Source organism: Nipponia nippon, unplaced genomic scaffold, assembly GCF_047370975.1.
Source record: "Nipponia nippon isolate SJK-2023a ecotype South Korea unplaced genomic scaffold, ASM4737097v1 scaffold_2, whole genome shotgun sequence".
NCBI classification, from domain to species: domain Eukaryota; kingdom Metazoa; phylum Chordata; class Aves; order Pelecaniformes; family Threskiornithidae; genus Nipponia; species Nipponia nippon.
This window is the reverse complement of record NW_028262336.1, coordinates 113,698,015-113,720,804: the sequence shown is the minus strand read 5'-3', so window position 1 is coordinate 113,720,804 and position 22,790 is coordinate 113,698,015. Positions and strand designations below refer to the sequence as shown.

At 36.4% G+C, this 22,790-nt stretch overlaps 1 protein-coding gene across 6 annotated transcripts in view; it reads left to right on the top strand.

The window, feature by feature from the left end:
• Positions 1-21,987, top strand: part of CUL5 (cullin 5) — a 34,477-nt gene extending 12,490 nt beyond the window's left edge. For 2 of the 6 annotated variants that reach the window (XM_087756938.1, XM_087756943.1), the window contains 15 exons: positions 1,890-2,031; positions 3,144-3,289; positions 3,366-3,446; positions 4,670-4,763; positions 8,171-8,301; positions 9,065-9,172; positions 9,788-9,852; positions 12,048-12,180; positions 12,719-12,850; positions 13,501-13,624; positions 14,379-14,554; positions 14,673-14,834; positions 15,538-15,656; positions 16,983-17,106; positions 18,317-21,987. In XM_087756938.1, the coding sequence (XP_087613064.1) occupies positions 1,890-2,031; positions 3,144-3,289; positions 3,366-3,446; positions 4,670-4,763; positions 8,171-8,301; positions 9,065-9,172; positions 9,788-9,852; positions 12,048-12,180; positions 12,719-12,850; positions 13,501-13,624; positions 14,379-14,554; positions 14,673-14,834; positions 15,538-15,656; positions 16,983-17,106; positions 18,317-18,511 (1,932 nt within the window). In that variant the 3' untranslated portion in view covers positions 18,512-21,987. The remainder of the gene's footprint in view (positions 1-1,889; positions 2,032-3,143; positions 3,290-3,365; positions 3,447-4,669; positions 4,764-8,170; positions 8,302-9,064; positions 9,173-9,787; positions 9,853-12,047; positions 12,181-12,718; positions 12,851-13,500; positions 13,625-14,378; positions 14,555-14,672; positions 14,835-15,537; positions 15,657-16,982; positions 17,107-18,316) is intronic. The other 4 variants (XR_015704631.1, XM_087756942.1, XM_087756939.1 and 1 more) reach the window with 4 other exon arrangements.
• The last annotated feature ends 803 nt before the right edge of the window (positions 21,988-22,790 follow it).

Here is a 22,790-nt window from a genome sequence, read left to right as displayed (position 1 = left end):
TTATCTCTCATATGCAGTCCAGTTAGGACCATCTCATGATTGGGACATCAGAGCCCAGAGTCCCTAACCTATCTTATTATTTCATATTCAATGCTGAATACTTCCTGTTTCTGGCATTATTCTCTGTAGTTTTCTGAAAAGCGCCTTGTGAAAACTTCTCCCATGCTTGAGAAGTTCTTCATACAGTCATTCAAAGTGGTATGTGTGTTTTCCTTCAGGTATCTCCATAAAACTTCCTTATGCATAGTGTCTAAAAGCAGTTTGACCATGACAAAGCTGTTAATGTGCCTGCCAGGTTGCTTGACATTCTCACTGTTTTCTTCTCCATTTTTCACTCGTTTCAGCTCTTGTAAACCAATTCTATAATTGTACAGTGCAACCATAATGTGCATATCGGTAATGTTAAAATAACGAAAAAAGTAATTGAGGAAGTGTAATCAAATAAAGCTTTGCTTCTAAGAATGTTCCAGGGTTTTGAACAATAGTTCTCTTCTGACACTGAAGTAATATGTGTTGGAAATGGAAATTTAGCTGAAATTGAGAGACAGTTTATGGAGAAGCTAAGAATAAAGGGTGGCAAACTTAACTCTCTTGAAAGGATACCTGAGTTTTATTAGGTGCTTGCTGTATTAAAATCTAAAACTTACAAAGCAAGAATGGAGTAAGACCATCTTACCTTTGCTATTAACTTTGCCATACAACTTTGTCAAGTCGTCCTAAGCTCATTTTTAGTAAGCTTATTCACAGTCATGAGGTAAAGTTTGAATTGGTAAATTTTATGATTCCAACCTGCTTTCCACTGCCAGTGTAGACTGACAATTGGCATGTTTAAATTACATTCATAGCAGTTACTGTCAAGTTTGAAGATACTGGAAGTTTGAGCTTTCTACTAAAGCAATGAAATGGCATGAGTTGGATAGAAAAAATAAAAATTATCTTTTAAGTTTTGGCATAATTTCATTAGGTAGTCAGTGGCATATAGAAAGAGCCAGATCCAGTGTCTAAGGGCAAAAGAAGTGACCACAGTACCTTGAATTCTAAAGCAAATTAAGATTTTTAACAAACATGTAGCAGGCTTTGAGTATTTACTGCTGAACAGCTCGTGGAGCTTAGGTGGACATAAGGATGGCCTGGCCTGCCAGTAAGCTTTTTGTGTTGCTCAGCTGCAGCACATTGGGTCTGGTGATCAGGTGTAATGCAAGACATTTGCAGCAGTGTCAGTAGCAATCACCCCACCCCACCCCCCCAAAAAAAAAAAAAAAAAAATCACACAATGGAATATGAAGGGACTGTCCGAGTAATGAGTGTTTTGTTAGGAGCCTCCATAACTAATCTTAAAACTTTGCAGTGCTTAGATGAGGTTTGGAGTTTTTTACAAATTATATGTGCATTACTTGCACATTGAACTTCCATGTTAGATAAATCCAAAGCCATCAAGGTTTTTTTTCTTTACATAACTGTGATATTAATTGAGGTTTTCATTTTGTTTAAGACTCAGCCTGCCAAATAGTGAACTATATTTGGATGTTTGGCTCAAAAGCACCCCCTGATATTGCAACTCCTGACACGTTGCTTTGCTGGAGAAGTTACTTGGGTGATTACTGAGAACTGTAGAAGTAACACAGAATTATGGAATTAATACCTGAATCAAATACTGCTTCCCCTAGCTGTCCAGTTACATAAAGTAAGCTTAGAATGTAAGCCGAATATTGCTTCTATAACAAATTCAGAGCAAGATCAAGCGCTAAGGTAGCTGAACTGCTGTATATAACCTGAAAATTACATTGAGTTGCTTGATTTCTGTTTCTGATCGCTTGTATTTCTTTTGCACAAACTTAGGTCTGTGTGTGTACCTTTCTGACAGGATTTTTTTTCTTCTTGATACACAGCTCATGCTAGATACATGGAATGAATCCATATTTTCAAATATAAAAAATAGACTTCAGGATAGTGCAATGAAGCTAGTTCATGCTGAAAGACTAGGAGAAGCTTTCGACTCTCAGCTTGTTATTGGAGTTCGAGAATCATATGGTATGTCTTGCACAGACCAATCTCTGTTGCCTCCTCACTTTTAGTAAATGAATTTTCATCATACAAAGTTGGCTGTTGTGGTGGTAGGGTTGGAATGATTATCTTGACATTTTTTATTTATTTTGTTGTTGTTATTATGTGATACCAATTAAATTCTGTTTCAAATTTTTAACTTCTAAGTGATTTAGCTACGTATCCGTTACTGCAAAATCAGTGTTTTCAAACTACTTTTTGACCTTTTAGGGTTGCAGATATAACCTGATGTTTGTGCTCCTTTCTGTACTGTTTCTGATTCTTCAGACAGTTTGAAGAAGAAATGCTGAACAGGCTGCATCTAAGACTCCCGGTCATTGTCGTCTTTGCAAAACAGATTGGTGTATCTGAAACTTCTATGACATTTCACCATTGCCTGCCTCTTCTTCAAAGCTCTGCAGCCCGTTGAATTAAACTTATGGCTAATGCTCATTTAGCTGGCTTTATAGATGTCCAATTCTAATTGTTTTTGTAAAGCATATTCCGTTTAAGGACTTTATTTATTCATTTATTTATTTCTCTGTAACAGTTGAGAGGAGGGTGGAAACTTTTTTCCAAATAGTGCAAAGCACTGCTGGGTAGCAGTGAGCTCACTGTCTCCGTTCTTGTAAAACAGAAAAAAAAACTGTGAAAAAAAATGTCTAAAATGAAGACACTGGGATTCTAAGAACAGTGTCTAAGAAAAGCTGTTTCCTCAGTCAGGTGGAGAAGTTTGCACTTAATTAGGCATTATGCTGAGCTGCTTTTTTTTTTCCTTTTTTCTTTTTTCTTTTTTTTTTTTTTTTTCCCTTTCCAGTTTTGCAGTTGCATGTATATTTCTGGTTACCATGTTTGAATGTCTAAAATTCCGGAGATAAGTATGTAGTTCTTTCCAGTTCCCTATAGTTAATCTAAATGTTTTTGGAGCAAAGACTGGACAATTTTAGTTACCTTTAGGGATCAGAGTGCATTTATAGGATACTTCAAATTGTTCAATGCAACCTTTTAATACAAGACTTGCTTTAATGAGAGAGATTTGCTTACTATTAGCCACATAAGTTTCCAAGACTTGAGATCAAGTTTGGACTTTCTCTTTGCAGTTAACCTTTGTTCTAATCCTGAAGATAAGCTTCAGATATATCGGGATAACTTTGAAAAGGCATATTTGGATTCAACAGAGAGATTTTATAGAACACAGGCTCCTTCTTATTTACAACAAAACGGTGTACAGAATTATATGAAATATGTAAGTAAAAATTCTGTTGTAACTTTGTTCTTAAAGTGTTAGTACTTAAAATGATTGCTGTTCTACTTTTGCACAGGCAGATGCTAAACTAAAAGAAGAAGAGAAAAGAGCACTACGATATTTAGAAACAAGGCGTGAATGTAACTCTGTAGAAGCAGTAAGTATAATGTGTAGAAAAATCGACGTGTTTTATATTTATATAGTATTATTACATTGCAGTTTTGATTTTTGTGTGTGTTACAGTATTATTTGGTAGCAGTAGATTAATGTGAAACTGTTGATTTTATGTTTTTTAATCATCTGTTATATTTTTTTCTTGCAAAAATCTGTATTACTTTCCAGTCTGCCAATTTACAATTTCTACAGATGTTTTAATAGTAAATGGAGATAGATAGTTCAGATTGAAGGGCAGGCTTTTAATCAAGGTGATTTTTATTCTTTCATTTTGAGTTAGGTATGATTTTTTTTTTTCTATGCTTAACAGTGGATGAGAATGATGTTAGAAAATAAGCTGGCCAGTCTAGCAGGTAAAGGGTTTCTCAGTGCTCATTTAGAATACCTGAAAGAGTTATTGCTCATTGCAATCAAAAGGAGCAATAGAAATTTCATTGAAACTGTTACAGATTTGCTCTTAGGCTGAAATATGGCTATTTAATATAAAGGATGGGGTTGTTTTTCTTTTTTTCTTTCCTTTTCCCCACCTCGAGCAATATTTTACACAGTTCAAATTCTGGAGGCAGATTTAACTGCACTGAATAGTTCATAATTGTCTGTGGTGAAATTAGTTCAGGAAACAGGTTATTTTAAATAAATACCCTTTAAATCTGAATTTTCTGCAGTGGATCAGAATGTATTTTATGTCTTTTGTTAAGCTGTAACTCATTCATTTTGCAGAGCTATAAATTGTAACCTGTATAAAGAGGCTGACAAAAGAGAGGTGGTCCTGACATGTACAAGCAGTTTCTGTTCTAGATCTAGCCATAGTGTCTTGTTCAAGCCAACCAGCCTGGTCCAAATAGGGTATGCTGGAATGAGAACTATTCTTAGCTCTTGGATGTATACTTGGAAACTAAGTAGGGTAGTTGGTGTTCCAAAAGTGATGGCTCCCTTGAGAGAAAAGAGGCGACAGAAATATTAAGCTCATTACTGGTTTGGAAGAGAGTTTACCACATTTACTAGCATACACATTTTGAAGAAATGTGGTTTCCTGTATAGCTTTTATTCAAACTACACATACTTCTATGAATCAGTGAATTAATTATTTTATAGAGCACAGTTGTTGAGAACAGGCTAGATTTTGTGTCATGGCAAACTTGAGACAGATCAGACTTTGGTGTTCAGATGGCTAAATGAGCTAATTCTGTGTTTAATATATTTCAGCTAATGGAGTGCTGCGTCAATGCCCTGGTGACGTCTTTTAAAGAGACTATTTTAGCTGAATGCCAAGGCATGATCAAACGAAATGAAACAGAAAGTAAGTGAAGCTTCAAGAATAGTGCAGTATGAACTCAGCATCAACTGCATATAAATAGATTTGTTTGTAGATATATCAAATTACTGTTTTTAATAGATGGTGGCAGTGTTTTGTAGATAAAATATTACTGCATGTGGGCAATTTTATCCCACAAAAAAAAGACCATAATTGGTTAGTATTTTTTAATATCGCTTCTGAAATCTGTATGTACAATACCCTAATTTGAATGACTGGATAGCTCTCATCTTAATTGAAAGAAAAGAATATTTTGTGCTCTGTTTTCTTTATCTTTCCTACAACTTACTTATCTTGTGTTGACCAACTCTGGTAAATGTTGCATGTGTCTTATTTTCTATTTGAATAGTTCAGATAAAACACTCCCACTTCATTCCACCCCCTTACCCCCTTCCACCTGGAAAAAAAGTGAAGCATCTCTTTACAAAGCTGTTTTTCTGAAAAGCAGGGAGAAATTTTTCTTATTCTGATTATTAGTGCAGGACCAATAGGTCAATGAACAAAAGCTCTGCAAATTTTTTGTCTGGTTTTACAGCCAGTGTGTCACTGTGAGTATTGAACGTTAGCTCTGCATGCCTCTTTCAAGTTTTCAAAAGTTTTTTGAACTCTGCTGCCATAATTTGAGAGGTTAGTGTGACTGAAAAGTCTTGTGTTGGTCCTGTGTGATAAATCAAACCAAGTCAGTTATTAAAATGTCATCATTCAGGTAGGGATTTTGAAAAAATAAAAGCTGAAATCACAGGTTAATTTTTTTTTTTTTTTTTTAAGTCTTGGTATCCTGAAGCCAGGGAATATTTACTACATCTACATGAAGTTTTCATTTCTATGCAAATGCGAAAACTGTTTTATGACTTAGAACAGTGTAGAAAATAATCACTTCTAAAGCTAGCATTTCAGAAAATATTTGACCTCAAAACTATGTCATACTGATCTGTTCATCTAGCAGCATGATTTGTGGCAGTAGTCCAGAGCTAAATCTAGAAAGCCACCAGACTTCTTATGAGTATATGTTACAGCCTTTGGGAGAATACAGGAGGCTTATTTAAATGCAGAGCTTCAGAAGGGTTCATCTATAGCATCCAAAGCATCTTTCTTTAGAAACTTGTTGAAGTATTCACACAGTCCTCTTTCCTTGCAGCTATGTCTGCCCTGTGATACTGCTTGGTTGCAAAATACTTCCATTTAGTCTATAAGAACTCCAAGCATCTCTTTCACATCTTTTTTTCTAGACCTACCTATGCTGTTTAAAGTGTTTTAATGAAGGATGCTGGTGCAGATGATTAAAAATTTATTTAAAGATGGGAGCTACACATAGTAATATATACATCTGATAGTATCCTCTGCTGTACTTCGCTTATGCATGTCTCTTTCTGATAGTATTCACCCCAAAGAATTTCATTATGTTTTCTTTATTAAACAGCATATGACAAAAAAGGGCTGTATTTTTTGGCTAGGAGCTGGCATTACTGTAAAATACTCTGTTACTAGTAAGTACTTAATATTTACATGCCATGCAAAGGAAGGAAGGCATAATGTTTTCCAACTAAAAACTATCAAAGATGTCATAACTTATAAACACGCTTCAGAATTGGATTAGTGTGTTTTTGTTTGCTCATAGTGTTGGGATGGGAGGCCTAAATTTTATTCTTGAAGTATTTCATAACAGAAATAAAAAGCAAACTTGGCTTTTGTGAATACAAAATGAAAACAGAACTTGTTTAAGTGCCCCAACAACTACAATAAGGTTTTCTTTACTTTTCAGTGTCATAACGTGTTCTGAGAGAAATTTCAGTGAAATGTTCCTTTTGGTTTTGTTATTTTGAAATCTTCCTTTGAAGAATCTTTTTTTCGGGTTCCTACAGTTTTAGGGATGCACCTGAAGTCTTCCTTTGCCACCGTTTATTAGGAGCAACCACTGAATTTTTTTTCTTGAATTATTCGTGCCATCACCAGTTTACAGAATCAGCTGTAGAACCCTTTAATAGATCTTTTTGTTTCCTTTTTTCCACCATCTCTTCCTCCCTCTCACCCTTTTTTAAAGGACAAATGAAAAGATCCAGTAAAAGTTGAGTGAGCTTTTTGGACTTCCCCTATGTAAAATAGTGCTGCCATCACTTACAATACATCTAAATTGCACTGAGAATACCTCTGACTCCATTTTTTTTCTGGTTCCTGAAACCCCATCATTTAGCCCATTGTGAGTTGTCTCTAGTAGCATTGCAGGTTCTTGTTGAAGGTTGTTGGCAGTTTCCATTCTTTAATTTGCATTGTTATGTTCTAAAAAGATTTTTTTTTTTTCTTCTCTGTGCATTGCTTTTCTATTTGGTTCTGCAACAGTTGTTGGTATACAGAAGTTGGTAACACATATGTCATCCTCACTGGTGACGGGACCTTGCTGTTGCTGACAAAAGTATTACGGAGGAGAAAACAAAGACAGGGCCTCTGGCTTTTGTCCCCTTTCACAGTAGATATAGCATTGAGGAACTAAGATATAGACTAAGATATATAACATAGATATAGCATTGAGGAACTAAGCAAATCTGTCAATTTTTTTTCTGTCATAAAAAGAAACAAGAGTCCACGATCAGTTTGTTCTCCTTCATTAAGCAGAGCCCTTTGCTGTGTTCAAATCTCTGTGGTCTCTCTCAAACAATCTGGTGGCCTTAATCCAGGTGTTTCTTTGTGGACAAGTTTGTCAAGATGATTATTGATGTTCCAGTACTCTCCCCCCTCCCCCCCCCCCCCCCAGCAGTGTTGAAATAGCTTCACAAAAAGTAGAAAAATAAACTATATCAGTTTTTAAAGTTTTTGAACAGGTAACTTTCAGAAAAACTAAACAAGCTCTTTAGGAAAATGGAAAGGAAAAAACGCTGTTTACCTTAGTCAGTTTTGGTTACTTTAGAATTTGGCATGCTTTTAATTAAACCAAAACATTATAGATGGCATTGGAAGATACACAAAGACAGCTCTGTTTTGGCTTTAATTTAAAAAAAAAATCTTGAATCTGTACAATTTCCTGCGTAAACTCCTGTAGGCTTCCACCTGAAATTGGAATCACGTTTTTGCCAGGGATTTTAAGGCAGTTATACTGAGAACCTGGACTTAATCCAAGTTGCCATTGACTTTAGGGGGTTTTATTCAAGCTTGTGATATTATATGCATAAGCAAGTATTATATTGCAATAAATAATCTCTTTTTGCCTTAAGAAGAATCTCCTTGTGGGACCAGAATTAGAACAATATTCAAATCATCTTTCCTTTTAAGGGATGAATTGGATTATCTGTTCTTTACATATTCAGTGTTCCATTGAGATATCCCTAGCAGAAATGCAGTATATTTGGTTTTTATACAGGTCTTTGACCTGTGGCTTTATCAGTATTTGTATCTTTCAGAGTTGCATTTAATGTTTTCACTGATGGATAAAGTTCCGAATGGCATAGAGCCTATGCTAAAAGACTTGGAAGAACATATTGTTAGTGCTGGACTTGCAGATATGGTAGCAGCTGCTGAAACTATTACTACTGTAAGTGTATTGCTTTTTAATAAAATAACAATGAAAAAACAACTTTGCAGAAGTTAAATACTCTCTAATTGTGAGACACACATGTGAATGGAAATAATTTTTGAAGAATTTATGTTTAAACATCAGATTTTGATCCACTGAAAGTTTTAAATGTCCTTAATTTTTTATTCCTTACATTTTCTGTTGTAGCTTTAAAACGTGAATCCAATTTGCAGTAAAGTAACTTATAAATTAAGTGCATGGGATACTTAGTAGGATTGTGTTAGCATCTTAAAACGGCATAATCAATTTTTTCAGAATTCTAACTTCCTGATGAGATTTGAAATTTGCTTTCAATCTAAGAGTGGTTGTTCAGTGTGGAAATGAAAAGCTTTTTTCCTACTGTTCTTTTTCAGCTTTTTATCATCTTTTTCTCTGGGTCTAGGAGGCCTGAGTATCTGCAGCAATTAGGATGTGCCTCTTACTGGTCCTTGAAAACTTTTTTTTATTGAGAATGTATTATACAGTATTTGAAATTTTTTTTTCTCTGTGTGTGTGTGTATATATATATATATATATATATGTTTGTATATTGGAAATACTATCCTGGAAGTCTGTGTTGAGGCTCACATGCTGTAGAGCTCTTCAGTACAGAGAATAAAGGTAAAATGCTCATTCATAGTATGCAGGCTTGAGGATACTACATTATTACAGATAATTACATGTAAGCTCACACTGAATTCTGTGGAGCCTCTTTTTTTAATTTGATTTTTTGCCTCTTTAGGATTCTGAGAAATACGTAGAGCAATTGCTCACACTATTTAATCGATTTAGTAAGTTGGTTAAAGAAGCTTTTCAAGATGATCCAAGATTTCTTACTGCAAGAGATAAGGTATGTGTTTCTGCTGATCATTTGTTTTCAGTTTAAGAATTGTTGTAATTCATATTATGATGTCTCTGAAATCTTTTTGCCCATTCACTGTTAAATCTAGAAGCTGCTTGACCTCTAGTAAATATGCAGACTAAAATATCGATGAAACTCACTGCCAACTGATTAGCTTTTAATTTGTGTTGTAGTCATGCAGAAAGTTGTATTTGTGTTCAGCTTTATAATGTTGTAGACCACAGCAGATGATGATCTTTGTGTTGAGCACCTTAATGTCTCGTTCAGCAATATATTTATGTTGAGAATTTACTACATATTTGGGTGTAGTCTCATGACTTCAGATATGCAACCTGCTCTGTGCAATACCTTCCTAAGCCGTTGCTTAAAGGGAAGTAGTATGTTAATGGAAAAGAGGAAAACGCAAAACATCAGTTAATGGGAAATTGAGTCATAGGATTTGAACTCCCATATTGAAAATCAAATCTGCAAACTTTGGGTTAATTTAAAAAAACTGATTAATTTCTTGTTACAATAATCTAAAAAGAGAGAGAAAACCTTTGTGATTCATATGTTAAAGAGAGAAATTGAGTGAAGCACTAATAATCTGTAATTATTTTTCAGGCGTACAAAGCAGTTGTGAATGATGCTACAATATTTAAACTTGAATTGCCATTGAAGCAAAAGGGGTGAGCCATATAAATTTTATGTGAATCAAGGTTTTTAAATTGTTAAAAGATTGAGCTTCCCTTTTAAAAGATCTCTTAAAAAAGTAACACTGTGTTTAAAAGTGCTTTGTGTGCTTTGCATTATGGAATTTCAGATTGCTTGTCAGCCTCTGGGAAGACACTCTTCACATGGCAGTGGATCAGTGAATAGCAGCCTGTGTAAACTCAAATTTATTTGTAGTGATTGGGGATCTATTCTTTTATAGTAGAGTAATGAGTCAATTTGTTATCTGAATTTAATAATACCTTCCTGGGTTATTAATTCCAAAAACCTGAGTTGTGTAACTCTGCTGCAACTTCAGTAGAAGTCCTGGGGAAAACTGAGGCAGTAATCTTCATGGGAGTAACCGCGGCTGATTAAGGTATAACCATCCACAGGCTGTTTACTACCTCCTGTTGTGCCAGCTGTCAGTGTGACCTGTCTGGGTGTTACATTTTTGTTTCAGTGCAGGATTAACCAGGTTAGTTTAAACAACTTCCAGTAGATTAAGCAGACCTGTGTGACTCAAGAAGAAAAACCATGCTTACGGTAGCCACTCTGCTCAGTCAGCCAAGAGAAGGTAGCAGTCAATTAATTGGTTGTTAACATTTAACATGTGATGTGCCACTTGAGTAGGAATCTGTATGTATTTAAATGGTTGGGATTGCTTATATACAGTTTGTAGTCTGATTTACTACGGAAACAAAGCTTGTGTAGCTGAGCTGCCAGCTTTCCTTTCCAATTACTTCTAGTTAGGGGTGGATGGGTATCAATATCTGTTCAGCATTCTGGTTCTTACTCTGTGTTTGGTTTTTGGACTAATGATAAGGCTGGACAGGGATTAGCCTTACTGGTTTTATGTTATTAGAGGAACACCTTCACAGAAGACTGGATCCCTGCTTTGTGTACTCTGTATAGATGTAGGCAAGGTAGAGGAGTTTTTTAGGTCTCTGCCAATGTTTTCATTTCCCCTGGGAGCATCCAAATCAATACCTCATTCAAACTGTGTTTCACTCCTAAAGCTAAACCTGCCTAGTGATTTCTTAGAAACCACCATGATGGCGATGGTCTTCTGTTCAGCATTCTTCTTCCCAAGCTCTTTCAAGTTGTCTACAGATGCAGCCTGGTTTAAGTAAAATGAAACCTCATCCTGCTTAACTTGTGCCATTACGTTCAGCCTAAGAACATGGAATTTGGTAATTTTTCATTGCTGTCAGAATCTTGAAGACTCCTGTTCAGAAATACCTGGGAACACAGGGATTAAATAAGGGTTCTGTCTTGTAATAACCAAAAGACTAGTGATCTGCTTTTGCTCCAGATGGTCTTTAGGAGGGTAGGAGACACTAGCCTGCAAGCTCCTTCATGAATTAAAAGGACAAGTTGTCTGAACAGAGTTTTAGCAGTGTCTACACTAGTTGATGAGAGGGTGGGAGAATAAGCAAGAACACCGTATTCCTGAGCATCCCCACAGCTTCTTACCTGCTGTCTTACTCACTGCCTTTGTTTTGGGCCCCTGAGACTAGCAATCAAGTTGGTGCCATCTGACTTTAGAAATAGGGTTTGGTCCTTGGCACTATTTTATTTACCTGTCTAGACACAGATTCAGAAAGCGACCTTGTGGTTGCATGCCTTTTGAAGAACTACAGTCTGTCTTCTTGTTCAGCTTCAATCTGCTTTTAATTCCAAGCTGTTAGTCCACTGTTTATACCTGTTATAAAATAATTTTATCCTGTTACTGTGCGATAGATGTGTCGGGTTTTGCAGTCTGTGAAATGCAGTGCAGGAGGCTCTTCTTGAGACTGTCATTAGAGCATACTGCCAAGATGAGTGAAACATTTCACTGCAGCAGTTAATTCTTTACTTATTACCATGCAAGATTTAGTTTGTTTCAAGCTGTAGTTTGAATGTAATTCTTCATTGTTAGAGTTCTAAAATTAAAAGCAGTTGGAATGATCAAGCTGTAGAAGCTGTCTGAAAATGTTTGGTAGTATTTATTCTTTCAAGCAGCAAGGGAGTTATCCCTAATTTTTCATTAGTTCAACAAGGATATGAATTCACCACCAGGATCCTTGCTAAGGGGATCAGGAAAGAGTGGTTTGTCTTGTTAACAGTGTGACTACTCCAGAATAGCAGGATTCTATACGGTTTGAAGATACGTTTTTCTTCTTTTATTTAGTGTTGGATTGAAAACACAGCCTGAATCCAAATGCCCTGAGCTTCTTGCTAATTACTGTGACATGTTGCTAAGAAAAACACCACTAAGCAAAAAACTAACCTCTGAAGAAATTGAAGCAAAGCTTAAAGAAGTGGTATGTTTTTGCTTTCTACTTCTCAATTATTCTGAAGAATGAATTTATTTGTTTTATTTCCTTATGTGGGTTGAGGCCTTGATCTTCAAAAACAGTTGTGCAAGGTGTAATAACAGGGAAAAGAGTTTATTATGTCATCAAGTGTGTGTGTGTTTAAATCTTGTAAGCCATGCAGTGTTTCATGTCTCTGTCAGTTCACAAAATTGGTATGCAAATTAATGCCCATACCAGACTGTACTGTATTACAGTAGCTAATGTTAGTCTAGAAAATAATAATACAGGAGACTTTTACATACCGATGTCAATGTCTTTGCTGATTTAAGAGAAGGCTCTTGATGGTTGACAAATGAAGAAATTGGAGGTGTGATATTACGAAAGATTCATAACTGATGTCTGTGATAGTACTTCACAGTTGCTCTTAAGGCAAAGTCAAGTAGCCTTTTTCTACTTTGTAGTCTACAGTGGCATTAAATCAGCATTCAGAGACTTGTCTGATTGACAATGCAAATAAATATATTAAAATCTACTTTTTTGACAGCTTTTGGTACTTAAATATGTACAGAATAAAGATGTTTTCATGCGATATCACAAAGCTCACTTAACAAGACGCCTGATATTAGATATATCGGCTGATAGTGAAATTGAGGAGAATATGGTGGAATGGCTCAGAGTAAGTAGCCTGACATCTTTCTTTCTTTGGTTGTGCCTCTTGCTTGTGGTATTAATTCCCACTCTTGAACTTAGATATCCTTCTTGCTTAGGTGAGTTCTATGTTAAATTGCAGGCCACTCAGGACATCTTATACTTCTGTTTTATTGCAATACTTTGTGCAAGTAGAACAGTTTAGCGCTTTTCGAAGAGAAATGTTGATCCTAATAGTGGTAGTGATAGATTTAAAAATATTTCACATATGGTTATCTGAAGCCTTCATATATTCCATATGCAAATGAGCAAAATGCAGTGTACTTGTTGTTTAGGTATGTAAATAATTTGAGATGTGTTCTAATTGTGAAATTTTATGTAGATTAGAATATTATTTGCATGCCTTAAACATTCCTTCAAATCTCAGAATTCATGGATTAATGCATGCATGTGTTCTTCAGCGCTTGGATTTCTTTAAAAGAATCATCATATGCCCTTAAGGGGTAACTACTTATGATTCATGCAAAAAAACTTCATATTGCATTGCAGATTAACTGTTACTGTAAAGTGATGATACCTCCGTACTTTAATGCTCTTAATTTTGTTATTATTTTAAAAATAAAGCTTTTTGTTCACAGTTGTCTATGTCACAGTTTAGTGTTCTGTTTATTTATACAGGAAGTAGGAATGCCAGCAGACTATGTAAACAAGCTGGCTAGAATGTTCCAGGATATCAAAGTGTCTGAAGACTTGAACCAGGCCTTCAAAGAAATGCACAAAAATAATAAACTTGCTTTACCAGGTATTGTTTTCAAACGATTTGCTGTTTTTCATTTCTCTTAGTGAAAAATGATTCTGTTGAATCTTGAGTTAAAAATGATATCAACTGCAGGTTGAACATAGTCTTCAGGGCATTGTTACCCCTGGATTGGAAGTGTCTGTAGACTACTTTCTCTTAGAGTTGGCACTGGAGTTATATCATTCTGTAGGTTATTGTGGGTTTTCATTATGAGCAATCTTGTAGATACAGACTCCCTACTCTTGTAGTTAAATTCCAAGCAGGGGCTTGAATCGGTATCAACCAGGTGAATGCCTGCACTAACTCCTTCTTTTATCCCCTCATCATTCTTCATGAGTGCTTCATGCTGTGCTCCTCCTTTACCTGCCAGCAGGAGAGCCGGATGCACGGTATGAAGAGCTCAAATTTCTGAGATTAAATTTCACTGATGAGAGAGGCTGAGAAACATCCAGGTTTGGACCTGCTGTTGTTGAAAACCGTTGAGTGTGGTGCTTACAAGCATCAGCTATAAAGCTGCATCAGGGCTTAAGGAGCTCTGCAGAGGCAAGCCAAAAATCCAGAGGTTTCAATCAGTGTTGCTGGCAGAAAGCCAGTGGTGCATCAATACAGTACCTTAATGTTTAAATAGGTAGACACCCTGCCACTTTCTGAAAATTCAGTCCTCCATAATTGTATTTCGAGAAGAAAAAAAAAATGCATTTTGTTTATCTATCTGTTATACCTGGAGATATTCATATAATCCAATATTGTCTTACAGCTGACTCTGTGAATATTAAAATTTTAAATGCTGGTGCCTGGTCCCGAAGTTCTGAAAAAGTGTTTGTCTCGCTGCCCACGGAGTTAGAAGATCTAATCCCAGAAGTTGAAGAATTTTATAAAAAGAATCACAGTGGCAGAAAACTGCACTGGCACCACCTCATGTCCAATGGAATTGTAAGCATATAGTTTTGGGTGTATCAATCTCAATGACTGTATCTTCTGTGTATTTATAATAGTAAGAAAGCTTGTGACCCAGAAAGGCTTATAAGTAAAATTGTCACTCTGTTCACAGATAACATTTAAGAACGAGGTTGGCCAGTATGACTTGGAGGTAACAACATTTCAGCTAGCTGTGCTGTTTGCGTGGAACCAAAGACCCAGAGAGAAGATCAGCTTTGAGAATCTTAAACTGGCAACTGAACTCCCTGATGCAGAACTTAGGAGGACTTTATGGGTATTTCCCTTTCTCTTGAAACAGATTTCTTCTTGATTTTCTTTGTACTCAGAAATACTGGATTAGTATTTTTAAAGTGCTGTCAGATAACACTTTGAAACTGAAATGTGAACACCTTTCTTGCTAATTAATCAGTTGTAATGCTGGCTCCTTGCACTACTGTTGAGCACACACAGCCTTTACATTAACACATTCTCTCTACCCAATGTTATCTAACTTGAGCTTTTGGAAACAGCAGTATCTTTTTGACCATATACTGCCTAAAGCACATAGTTATGATTGTGGTTTTTGGAGTGGGACAGGTCTAATTCTAGGAAATCAGTGGCACCTGATAATTTTATGTTGCTTAAAAATAACTTCAGTGTTTGGTCTATCAGACTTTTAATTATTTAGCTCAAGAATAAAGAGAGAAATCACATAAATCAGACTTAATGCCACTTCTGTAGCTGTGAGTTCATGCATTTTACTACTTTGTATGATTTTACTTACGCTAACCCATTTCAGAAGGAGATTTGGTAAACTGTGTCCCCTCTCTGGTTTTATTAGTATCTTTACATTGCCCTCTAGCAGCTTGAAACAAGGCTCTGTGGTTCCCTCACTACAGTCTGCACAGCAGTGAACTGTGTTCTTAAAATGTAACTGTTTTCATTTAGAAAGTCTGGTGTTTTATTTTCATTCTTCCCCCCACCCCTTTTCTCTGTAGTCTCTCGTAGCCTTCCCAAAGCTGAAACGTCAGGTTTTATTGTATGAACCTCAAGTCAATTCACCCAAAGACTTTACAGAAGGAACCCTCTTCTCGGTGAACCAGGAGTTCAGTTTAATGTAAGATGATGTTTGAAAAGTAAAATAACAATGTACTGTTTTATAATTAAAGGAATTCACTTTAAGTTAACCTTTGTCCTTGAAAGTTTTCAAGATTCAGCTAGACACATGCTTTGCTGCCCTATCCTCACTTAGTTTTGGTGATAGTCATGCTTCAAGTAGGTGGTGGGACTAGATGACCTCCAGCAGCCCCTTCAGACAAATGTTTCTATGATTCTGATTTCTGTGAAATTAAATTTCTTAAACACCTAGGGATGAGGTGCAGAATTGGAGGCTTTGCTATCTTCCTGTAGCTAATGAGCCCATGAAATTTCATACAGGAAGAACAGCATGTAAGCGGAGCGCTAGTGCTGTATTGATCACTACACACACACACAGCTTCAAAAGCAGAATGATAAGTTAAAAAAGGAAGTGAAACTGCTTAATAATATGGTATACTGTTACAAGCTGGGATTTTTGGTGTGGCTTTCACCAGAGAGGAGTGTCTTTATTTCAGTGAGAACTGCAGTGCTCTTTTACTGGTGCTTTGAAATCCTTCAGAGCATAAGATAGTATAAAGAGAGACTATCTACATGGTATATACTGCATTCAGCATGTTTTACTTTGGTTTTTGCCTCTCTCTATTATCAGTGACTATGATTAGAAGTGGCTCCTTGCTAGTAATTTCAGATTCTGGGCCTCATTCTCAGTAGCAGCTGGACATCTGGATCTGTGAAGAGAGAGGGAGGTGACGAATCTGCTTTCCTGGGGCTTAGTTTCTTGCCCAGGGCCATGATGTTTGTTCCTGTCATCAGGATCATGAGCTTTGGGAAATTATGAGCGGGCATGACAAGAGACAGGCTGTACAGAAAGTTCGTGGGTGACCACTGAAGAATGCCATCAGCTTTCTTTGTTACAATAGCTGTTATTCATCCTTTTTTTTCCCTGCTAGACAGACATTTCTTTTGATGGAAAATGAACTAGTCCAATTTCCTGGACTTTGTTGTAAAAACTTCCTCTAAAGAACCCTAGTTTTATATAATTAAACTGAAATACATTTCTCTGAAATATTTATTCTTTAAAATAGTACTGATAACTTTTCAACTTTGGACACTGTCAGTTTTGGCTGATGGATTTTTTTGTAATGCAGTATATTCAGTTTTATTGTGCAGAGACAATGGCACTGAGTTTTGATTTGTCAGCCAGCTATCTCACTGCTGCAATGCTAATAGCCTATAAATATCTGATACGTGATGGTACTCCTTGCTGCTGTAATTGAAGTTTAACAGGCATTCCTTAATTGAAAACATATTTTTTGCTTATTTTCATACAATACAACTTTTTCAGAAAAAACGCTAAAGTTCAGAAAAGGGGCAAGATAAATTTGATTGGTCGATTGCAACTTACTACAGAGAGAATGCGGGAGGAGGAAAATGAAGGAATAGTCCAGCTAAGAATATTACGAACCCAGGCAAGTAAATGGCCAGAAGAATATCAAACTACTCTATTGCTTTTGTTGTATTATCACTACTGCATGCTGTCCACATTTGGATGTCAATGTATGAAATGAATACTTTTGAATCCCATTGGAACTTACGTTTGCTATTTGGCTTAGATCCTTTGTGAATACAGGATTTTGCACGGGTGCTTGGGCACTTGTAGTTATCAGCCTCCTGTTCTGGTGTCCCAGGTCATCATTTTTAAAGAGGACAAAGCAGGTATTAAGCAAGTGGTGAAGGCATAACTGCGTAGTGGGGGGTGGCAGCAGATGGTAAAGTTGGCTGACTTCAGCCACCAACATGACCAAACAGTGCTATTGATCTTGAGATCTCTTTGACTGCTCTGTATGAAGAGAGTAGAGTAATCTCAGAGATGGGATCACACTTTAGTAATAGCAGTATGACTTTCTGAGAGGCTTTCTCTTTAGAGGGAAAGTTTATAAGTACATCTTAGATGTACAAACTGCAGCTTCCCGCTCTGTGGTTGGTTGTCCTTCAGTCATGTTACGTCTTCTGAGCTGACAGTTCTAAAAAAACCTGAATTTTTTCGGGCATCAGAGATCATTACCTATGATGGAGTCTCAAAAATCCCATTTTACCTTCAAATTGCAGGTCTATCAGTCAGATTAGATTCCAGGCCATGTACATTGCGAACTGTACCACCTGACTTAATGTCTTGGCCATACTTCCAGCAGAAGGATTAATGCCTGGTCATATTTATGAAATGAGAACTCCTTTTGAGTTCCAATTTGATATCAAGTGTGCATTTCATGAGGTACTCACAAGGTATATCACAAGTCACCCTGGAAGTGGCGACTTCTGCTCAGAGAGCGAATGAACATTAGGTTTTAGTGAGTAATTCACACTCTAGATACAAGATTTAACTGCAGATTCTCCTTTGACTGGACTTGTCTGATCTCTCTTGCATCTTGCCAGTGCTTCGTTCTTTTCCTTTATCAACTTCTTTGTAAAAGCAGTTCAGTATCTACTTAGCCTACAGAAATGCAGCATATATATATATATGAGAGAGAGAGAGACAGAGAGAAATTATTTTTAAGGAAAAAATACAGATTTCTTTGCTGTCTTGCCTTACCAGGAGCCCCCTATTAATGCTGTGTTTACTCTGTCACTTCACACAGGCATTTAAAAAAAATTTTTTTTTTTTCTCTTGTGCCCCCCCAGGAGGCTATCATCCAAATAATGAAAATGCGGAAGAAAATTACTAATGCCCAGCTTCAGACTGAACTGGTAGAAATATTGAAAAACATGTTCTTGCCACAAAAGAAAATGATAAAAGAGCAAATCGAATGGCTTATAGAGCACAAATATATCAGAAGAGATGAGTCGGATATCAACACCTTCATATATATGGCATAATTTGAGGACTCTGCAGGATGCTGAGAACATAAATGGAAGGGTGCTTGGACAGACAGCTGCAACAGTTTGTGCTGCAGAAGGACTTGTTTTGACTTTCGTTACGTATTAAAATCCCTGCCTTACCTTACAGAGGACTATATTTTGCCAATCTCATTCAGCTAGCATGATGGCATTCCCTTCATGTTGCACACTTTTAACAGCATGCTGTTTTGTGGGAAACTTGCATTCATGAAGAGCCCATTGTGAACTTTTTAAAGTAGATTTGATTTACACCCACCAGGAAGAATACAGGTTTGGGTTTTTAGATGACCAGTACTTGCACAAGGAAAAAATATTCAAATATTCATGCACTGAGGAACTGCTATTAGTTTTGTTTTGGGTTTGGGTTTTGGGGGTTTTTTGGTTTTGTTTTTTTAAATGCAATTAGGACTAGAAGTAGCACTTTCACTTTTGTGTTTTGGATCAACAGAGTAATGTACTGTCCACCTTTGATCCTTTTTATGTAATGACATTGGAGAGACACAAACACATGCATCACAACTGATACGTATTTGTTACAGTTAAAACCTGTTGGCTAGAGCAGTGCTTCAATCTAGTAACTGGATTTTAATAATTGACACATAAGTGACATAAAATAATTCCAAGTCATGGGTGATATTTTTCCTTAAGCAAGAGATCATTGTTTTTAAATTGTTTGCTGTAAACAAGTGGATGTAGGTTATTTCTCACCTTATTTGGACGGATGATTTGCTACAATCCTCGTTGAGAAGGTGAAGCTTTCTTGAATGATACTTTACTCTAAAAGCAGTTTTCATGGGTGGGTCTGTTACACTGAACAGAAATATTAAGTGTATTTCCTTGTACATTTAATATTTGTATTCCAAATATTTAAGTATGACTACATATATCTGAATGCATTAAAGAGTAATTGATACACAACTCCCCCAGAAAGAAAATAACACTTGAAGATCCCTGTACTAATTCCTCATTGGTAACTTTATATATACGTGCAAGGGTAATTCAATTGGACTGGTTTGTTGCTTAGAAGTCAACGTCTTTTTGTGAAAAACAAACCCTCTGCTTTTTATTTTTAAACTGGCAGGGTAGGAAATACAATTCTAACCAAGATGGTAAAAAGCCAAGGAAAAATACCTTGTTTAGTGTATGCAGAGAGAGTGCCAAATACACATCAGGAATTTTAACTTTTTAATGTTACCTCTTCTGTTTTCAATCATCTTAAGTAGTCGTTTGGCACTGCCTGCCTCTCTGAAATGTCCCAGCATGTACTGGACTGATAACATGAATCACTGGAGCAGAGTGCCTGTCTTGGGACAAAAGGTAAGTTGCGTTTTACTCAGTTCTGTATGAATATTCTTCTATAAATTGCAAGTGTGTGGATTTTTTTTTTTTTTTTAATTAACCAGTTCAAGTACAACATGTAAAGGTCTCATCTTCTTTGATGATTGAAAGGGGGGAAGAGGATACAATTCACTTTAGTCAAAAAGGAAAACCTTTCAGTAAGTAAGAGGAGGAGTTTTGCTTTCACATGGTTGCAGTAAAGCATAGAGTGGTTTAAAAGCAAACTACAAGAATGGCTGTTTGCACCCTTAAGCAGGCTGCATGCTCTGTTACTAATATAAATGCCAGTGTGACTGCCTGAGAACAGTGTGTACTTGGACATCTATTTGAGTAAGACATTTTCAGCAGTGAGGGTTTCATCAACAAGAGATGGGGAGAAACTGAGACCTGGATGATGACAATTGATTGAAATCCCGCAGCTTATCTTATATGCTTTTACTGATACTCAAAAGTAGATGCTGTTTAAAAATATTGCATCTTTTATGTTGGCCCTGTGGTGTTGCGATTCAGAATCAAAAGCAAGTGGTGCTCTGTGTAGTTAATCAGTAAAACTATTTGAACATTAGAAAACAAAATTCTAATAAAAAACTTCGTCCTGCAAGACTTTCAGTCTTTGTAACTTAAAAGTAATAAATGCTCGCTTGGGATAATTGGGGGAAAATATGTCAGTCTGAGCACACTCTTTTCCAACATAAAAAATTCCAGCCCTTAAGCAGAGAAGAAGAGGTGTGAAATTGTCACACAGAAAGAGCTGCAAAGGGGGTAATGCTGATTTTGAAGCCATTGACTTAGATTTGAGAGAGAGGTTTAAGAGATGGCATCTCAGATACAACTGTTCAGGAAGCCAGAGCGTATGCAGAAAGCAACAGGCTGCTAAAAGCTAAGGAGCTGCACCTTCCCTCAACTAATAAATATAAAATGATACAACCTAAATGTTATCTATATATTTCTCAATACCTGGTATGCAGAAATATAATTGGTAATGTGCCTGTGACATGGTCATTTTTCTTTAAATATATACTGGAAATGGATGTCGGGTTTTTTATTAAATCTGAGACTCACACCAGCAAATTTGTTCAAGATGCAGAATCACGTTAGCATCCTTCATCAGGTCACTTTCACCAATATGCACTTAAAACTAGTATCACCTGGGGCACAGGGAGATACCTGGGGTAAACTGTTCTTTTGGGGAGGGTAGAGTTCAGTTCTAAATGAAAATGAACTATTCTTCACTTGCAATATGGCAACAACGCACTTTTAAGGCTGCAATTTTTAGCTATGAATATATATGTCCAAAGACCTAGCTTAAAGAGGTGCTGCATCTGAAAAACATGTTGCCACACACACTGCCACGGTGAATAGCTATGGAATGAAATCTGGTGTAGAAGAGGGGGGGAAAAATCACTCTTAATGGGTTTAATTAAGAAATACTGTTAAATCTTTCTCTGTCCCAACAACGTGATGAGGATCTCGGTTTCAATTCTGAAGTCTTCCATTTTCCTCTTTCCACAGTTGGTGTCCCTAGCTTCTATTTTCACTCATCTATCTTTCATTTGTTATGACTGTAATGCAATTACATTTCCAAAAGACAATGTGACTTTCTCGTTTTCACCTTTTTAAACTTAATATAAATGTTCTGAATGTTCACATGTTGCATTTATTTGCATTGGGATGCCATTGTCCTGTAAAGTGCAAATTTTAAAAATACAATTGGCAAAAAGATTTGATAGTTTTACAGAAAGATTTGCTATCTTAAACTCAAACTGTTTTCTATTTTCATCTAAATGACTGGGATGCTATCTTTGTAATTCTTTGAGGTCATATTTGTGAAATAAACAATACATGAAAGCTTTCCTGTCATATACACTATATGTAGTCTGGAGTGTTGAGCAAACTTGAGTTCCTGAGTTGTAATATCTATCTACGTATGGTATTTCCAATTTTGAATGTGTGCCACTACGAAGATTAATAATGCTGTACAATTTTGAATGGTGGTAGTTTCTGTATGGCAGTCCAGCTGAACTATTTTGATGTACTGCTTAATTTTTGAATTTTATTTTTTAAGTTGTATAATTTATTTTCTTGCAAAATAAAAATGTAATATAAAAGACTACTCATTTAGCAAGGTATTTTGGTGTCTTCCCCTGCAAAATTTTTAAGGTGCTGCTCCTGAAAAATGCCACTGTATGAAATTTGCCTGGTTCCAAGTCCCAAAGTCTGCTATGATCAGAGTACTTAAAAAAAAAAAGAAAGGTAAAGACTTCCAGTTCTTTCTTTTGTTATTATTTTTCAAATACTTAAAGTTATATGTAGAGCTATTTAGTCTTCCAAATTCTATTTAAAGATGAGCTGTAGTCTTTCAATTTGAATTTATCAAAGCCTGCCAGGCCAAAAGTGGCTGAGGGTGCCTGACTTTGTGTTCATGGCATTTTTTACACAGGGTTATGTCTCTGTGTAGCTTACTGGGATGTACTGGGGTCACTGAATCTTCTGGTTGATTTGTCTCTGAAATTACTTACAGTGTCACTGAACATTACTGGTGGTGTCGCCAGATTGTTGGGACCTTCGTGTACCTGCTCCTGCGGTAAACAGCGATGTGGGAACAGCGGATCGCCCGAAGGAGTGCTTTTACTGTAATGGCTTTTCTTCTCCGATTGCCCTTGCCCTTTAATGTGAATCTCTTTTTACATTTCAGCTCCTTTTTTCTTTAAGTGCACCAGCTGACATCAGTGTTTTGTGCTTTCTGGTACGCGCAAAGGTTAGAACTATTTGTATGGAATAAATAACTGTTTTTGAGTGACTATTCAGCGCGCGCGGCAATTCTCAAACTGGCAGTTCTTAAGGCAGAACTTTGATAGTATGCTGCCATTACTTCCAAACTTTTTTTTCCTCTGTTAGGGCAAAGCGCAGTCTTTCACAA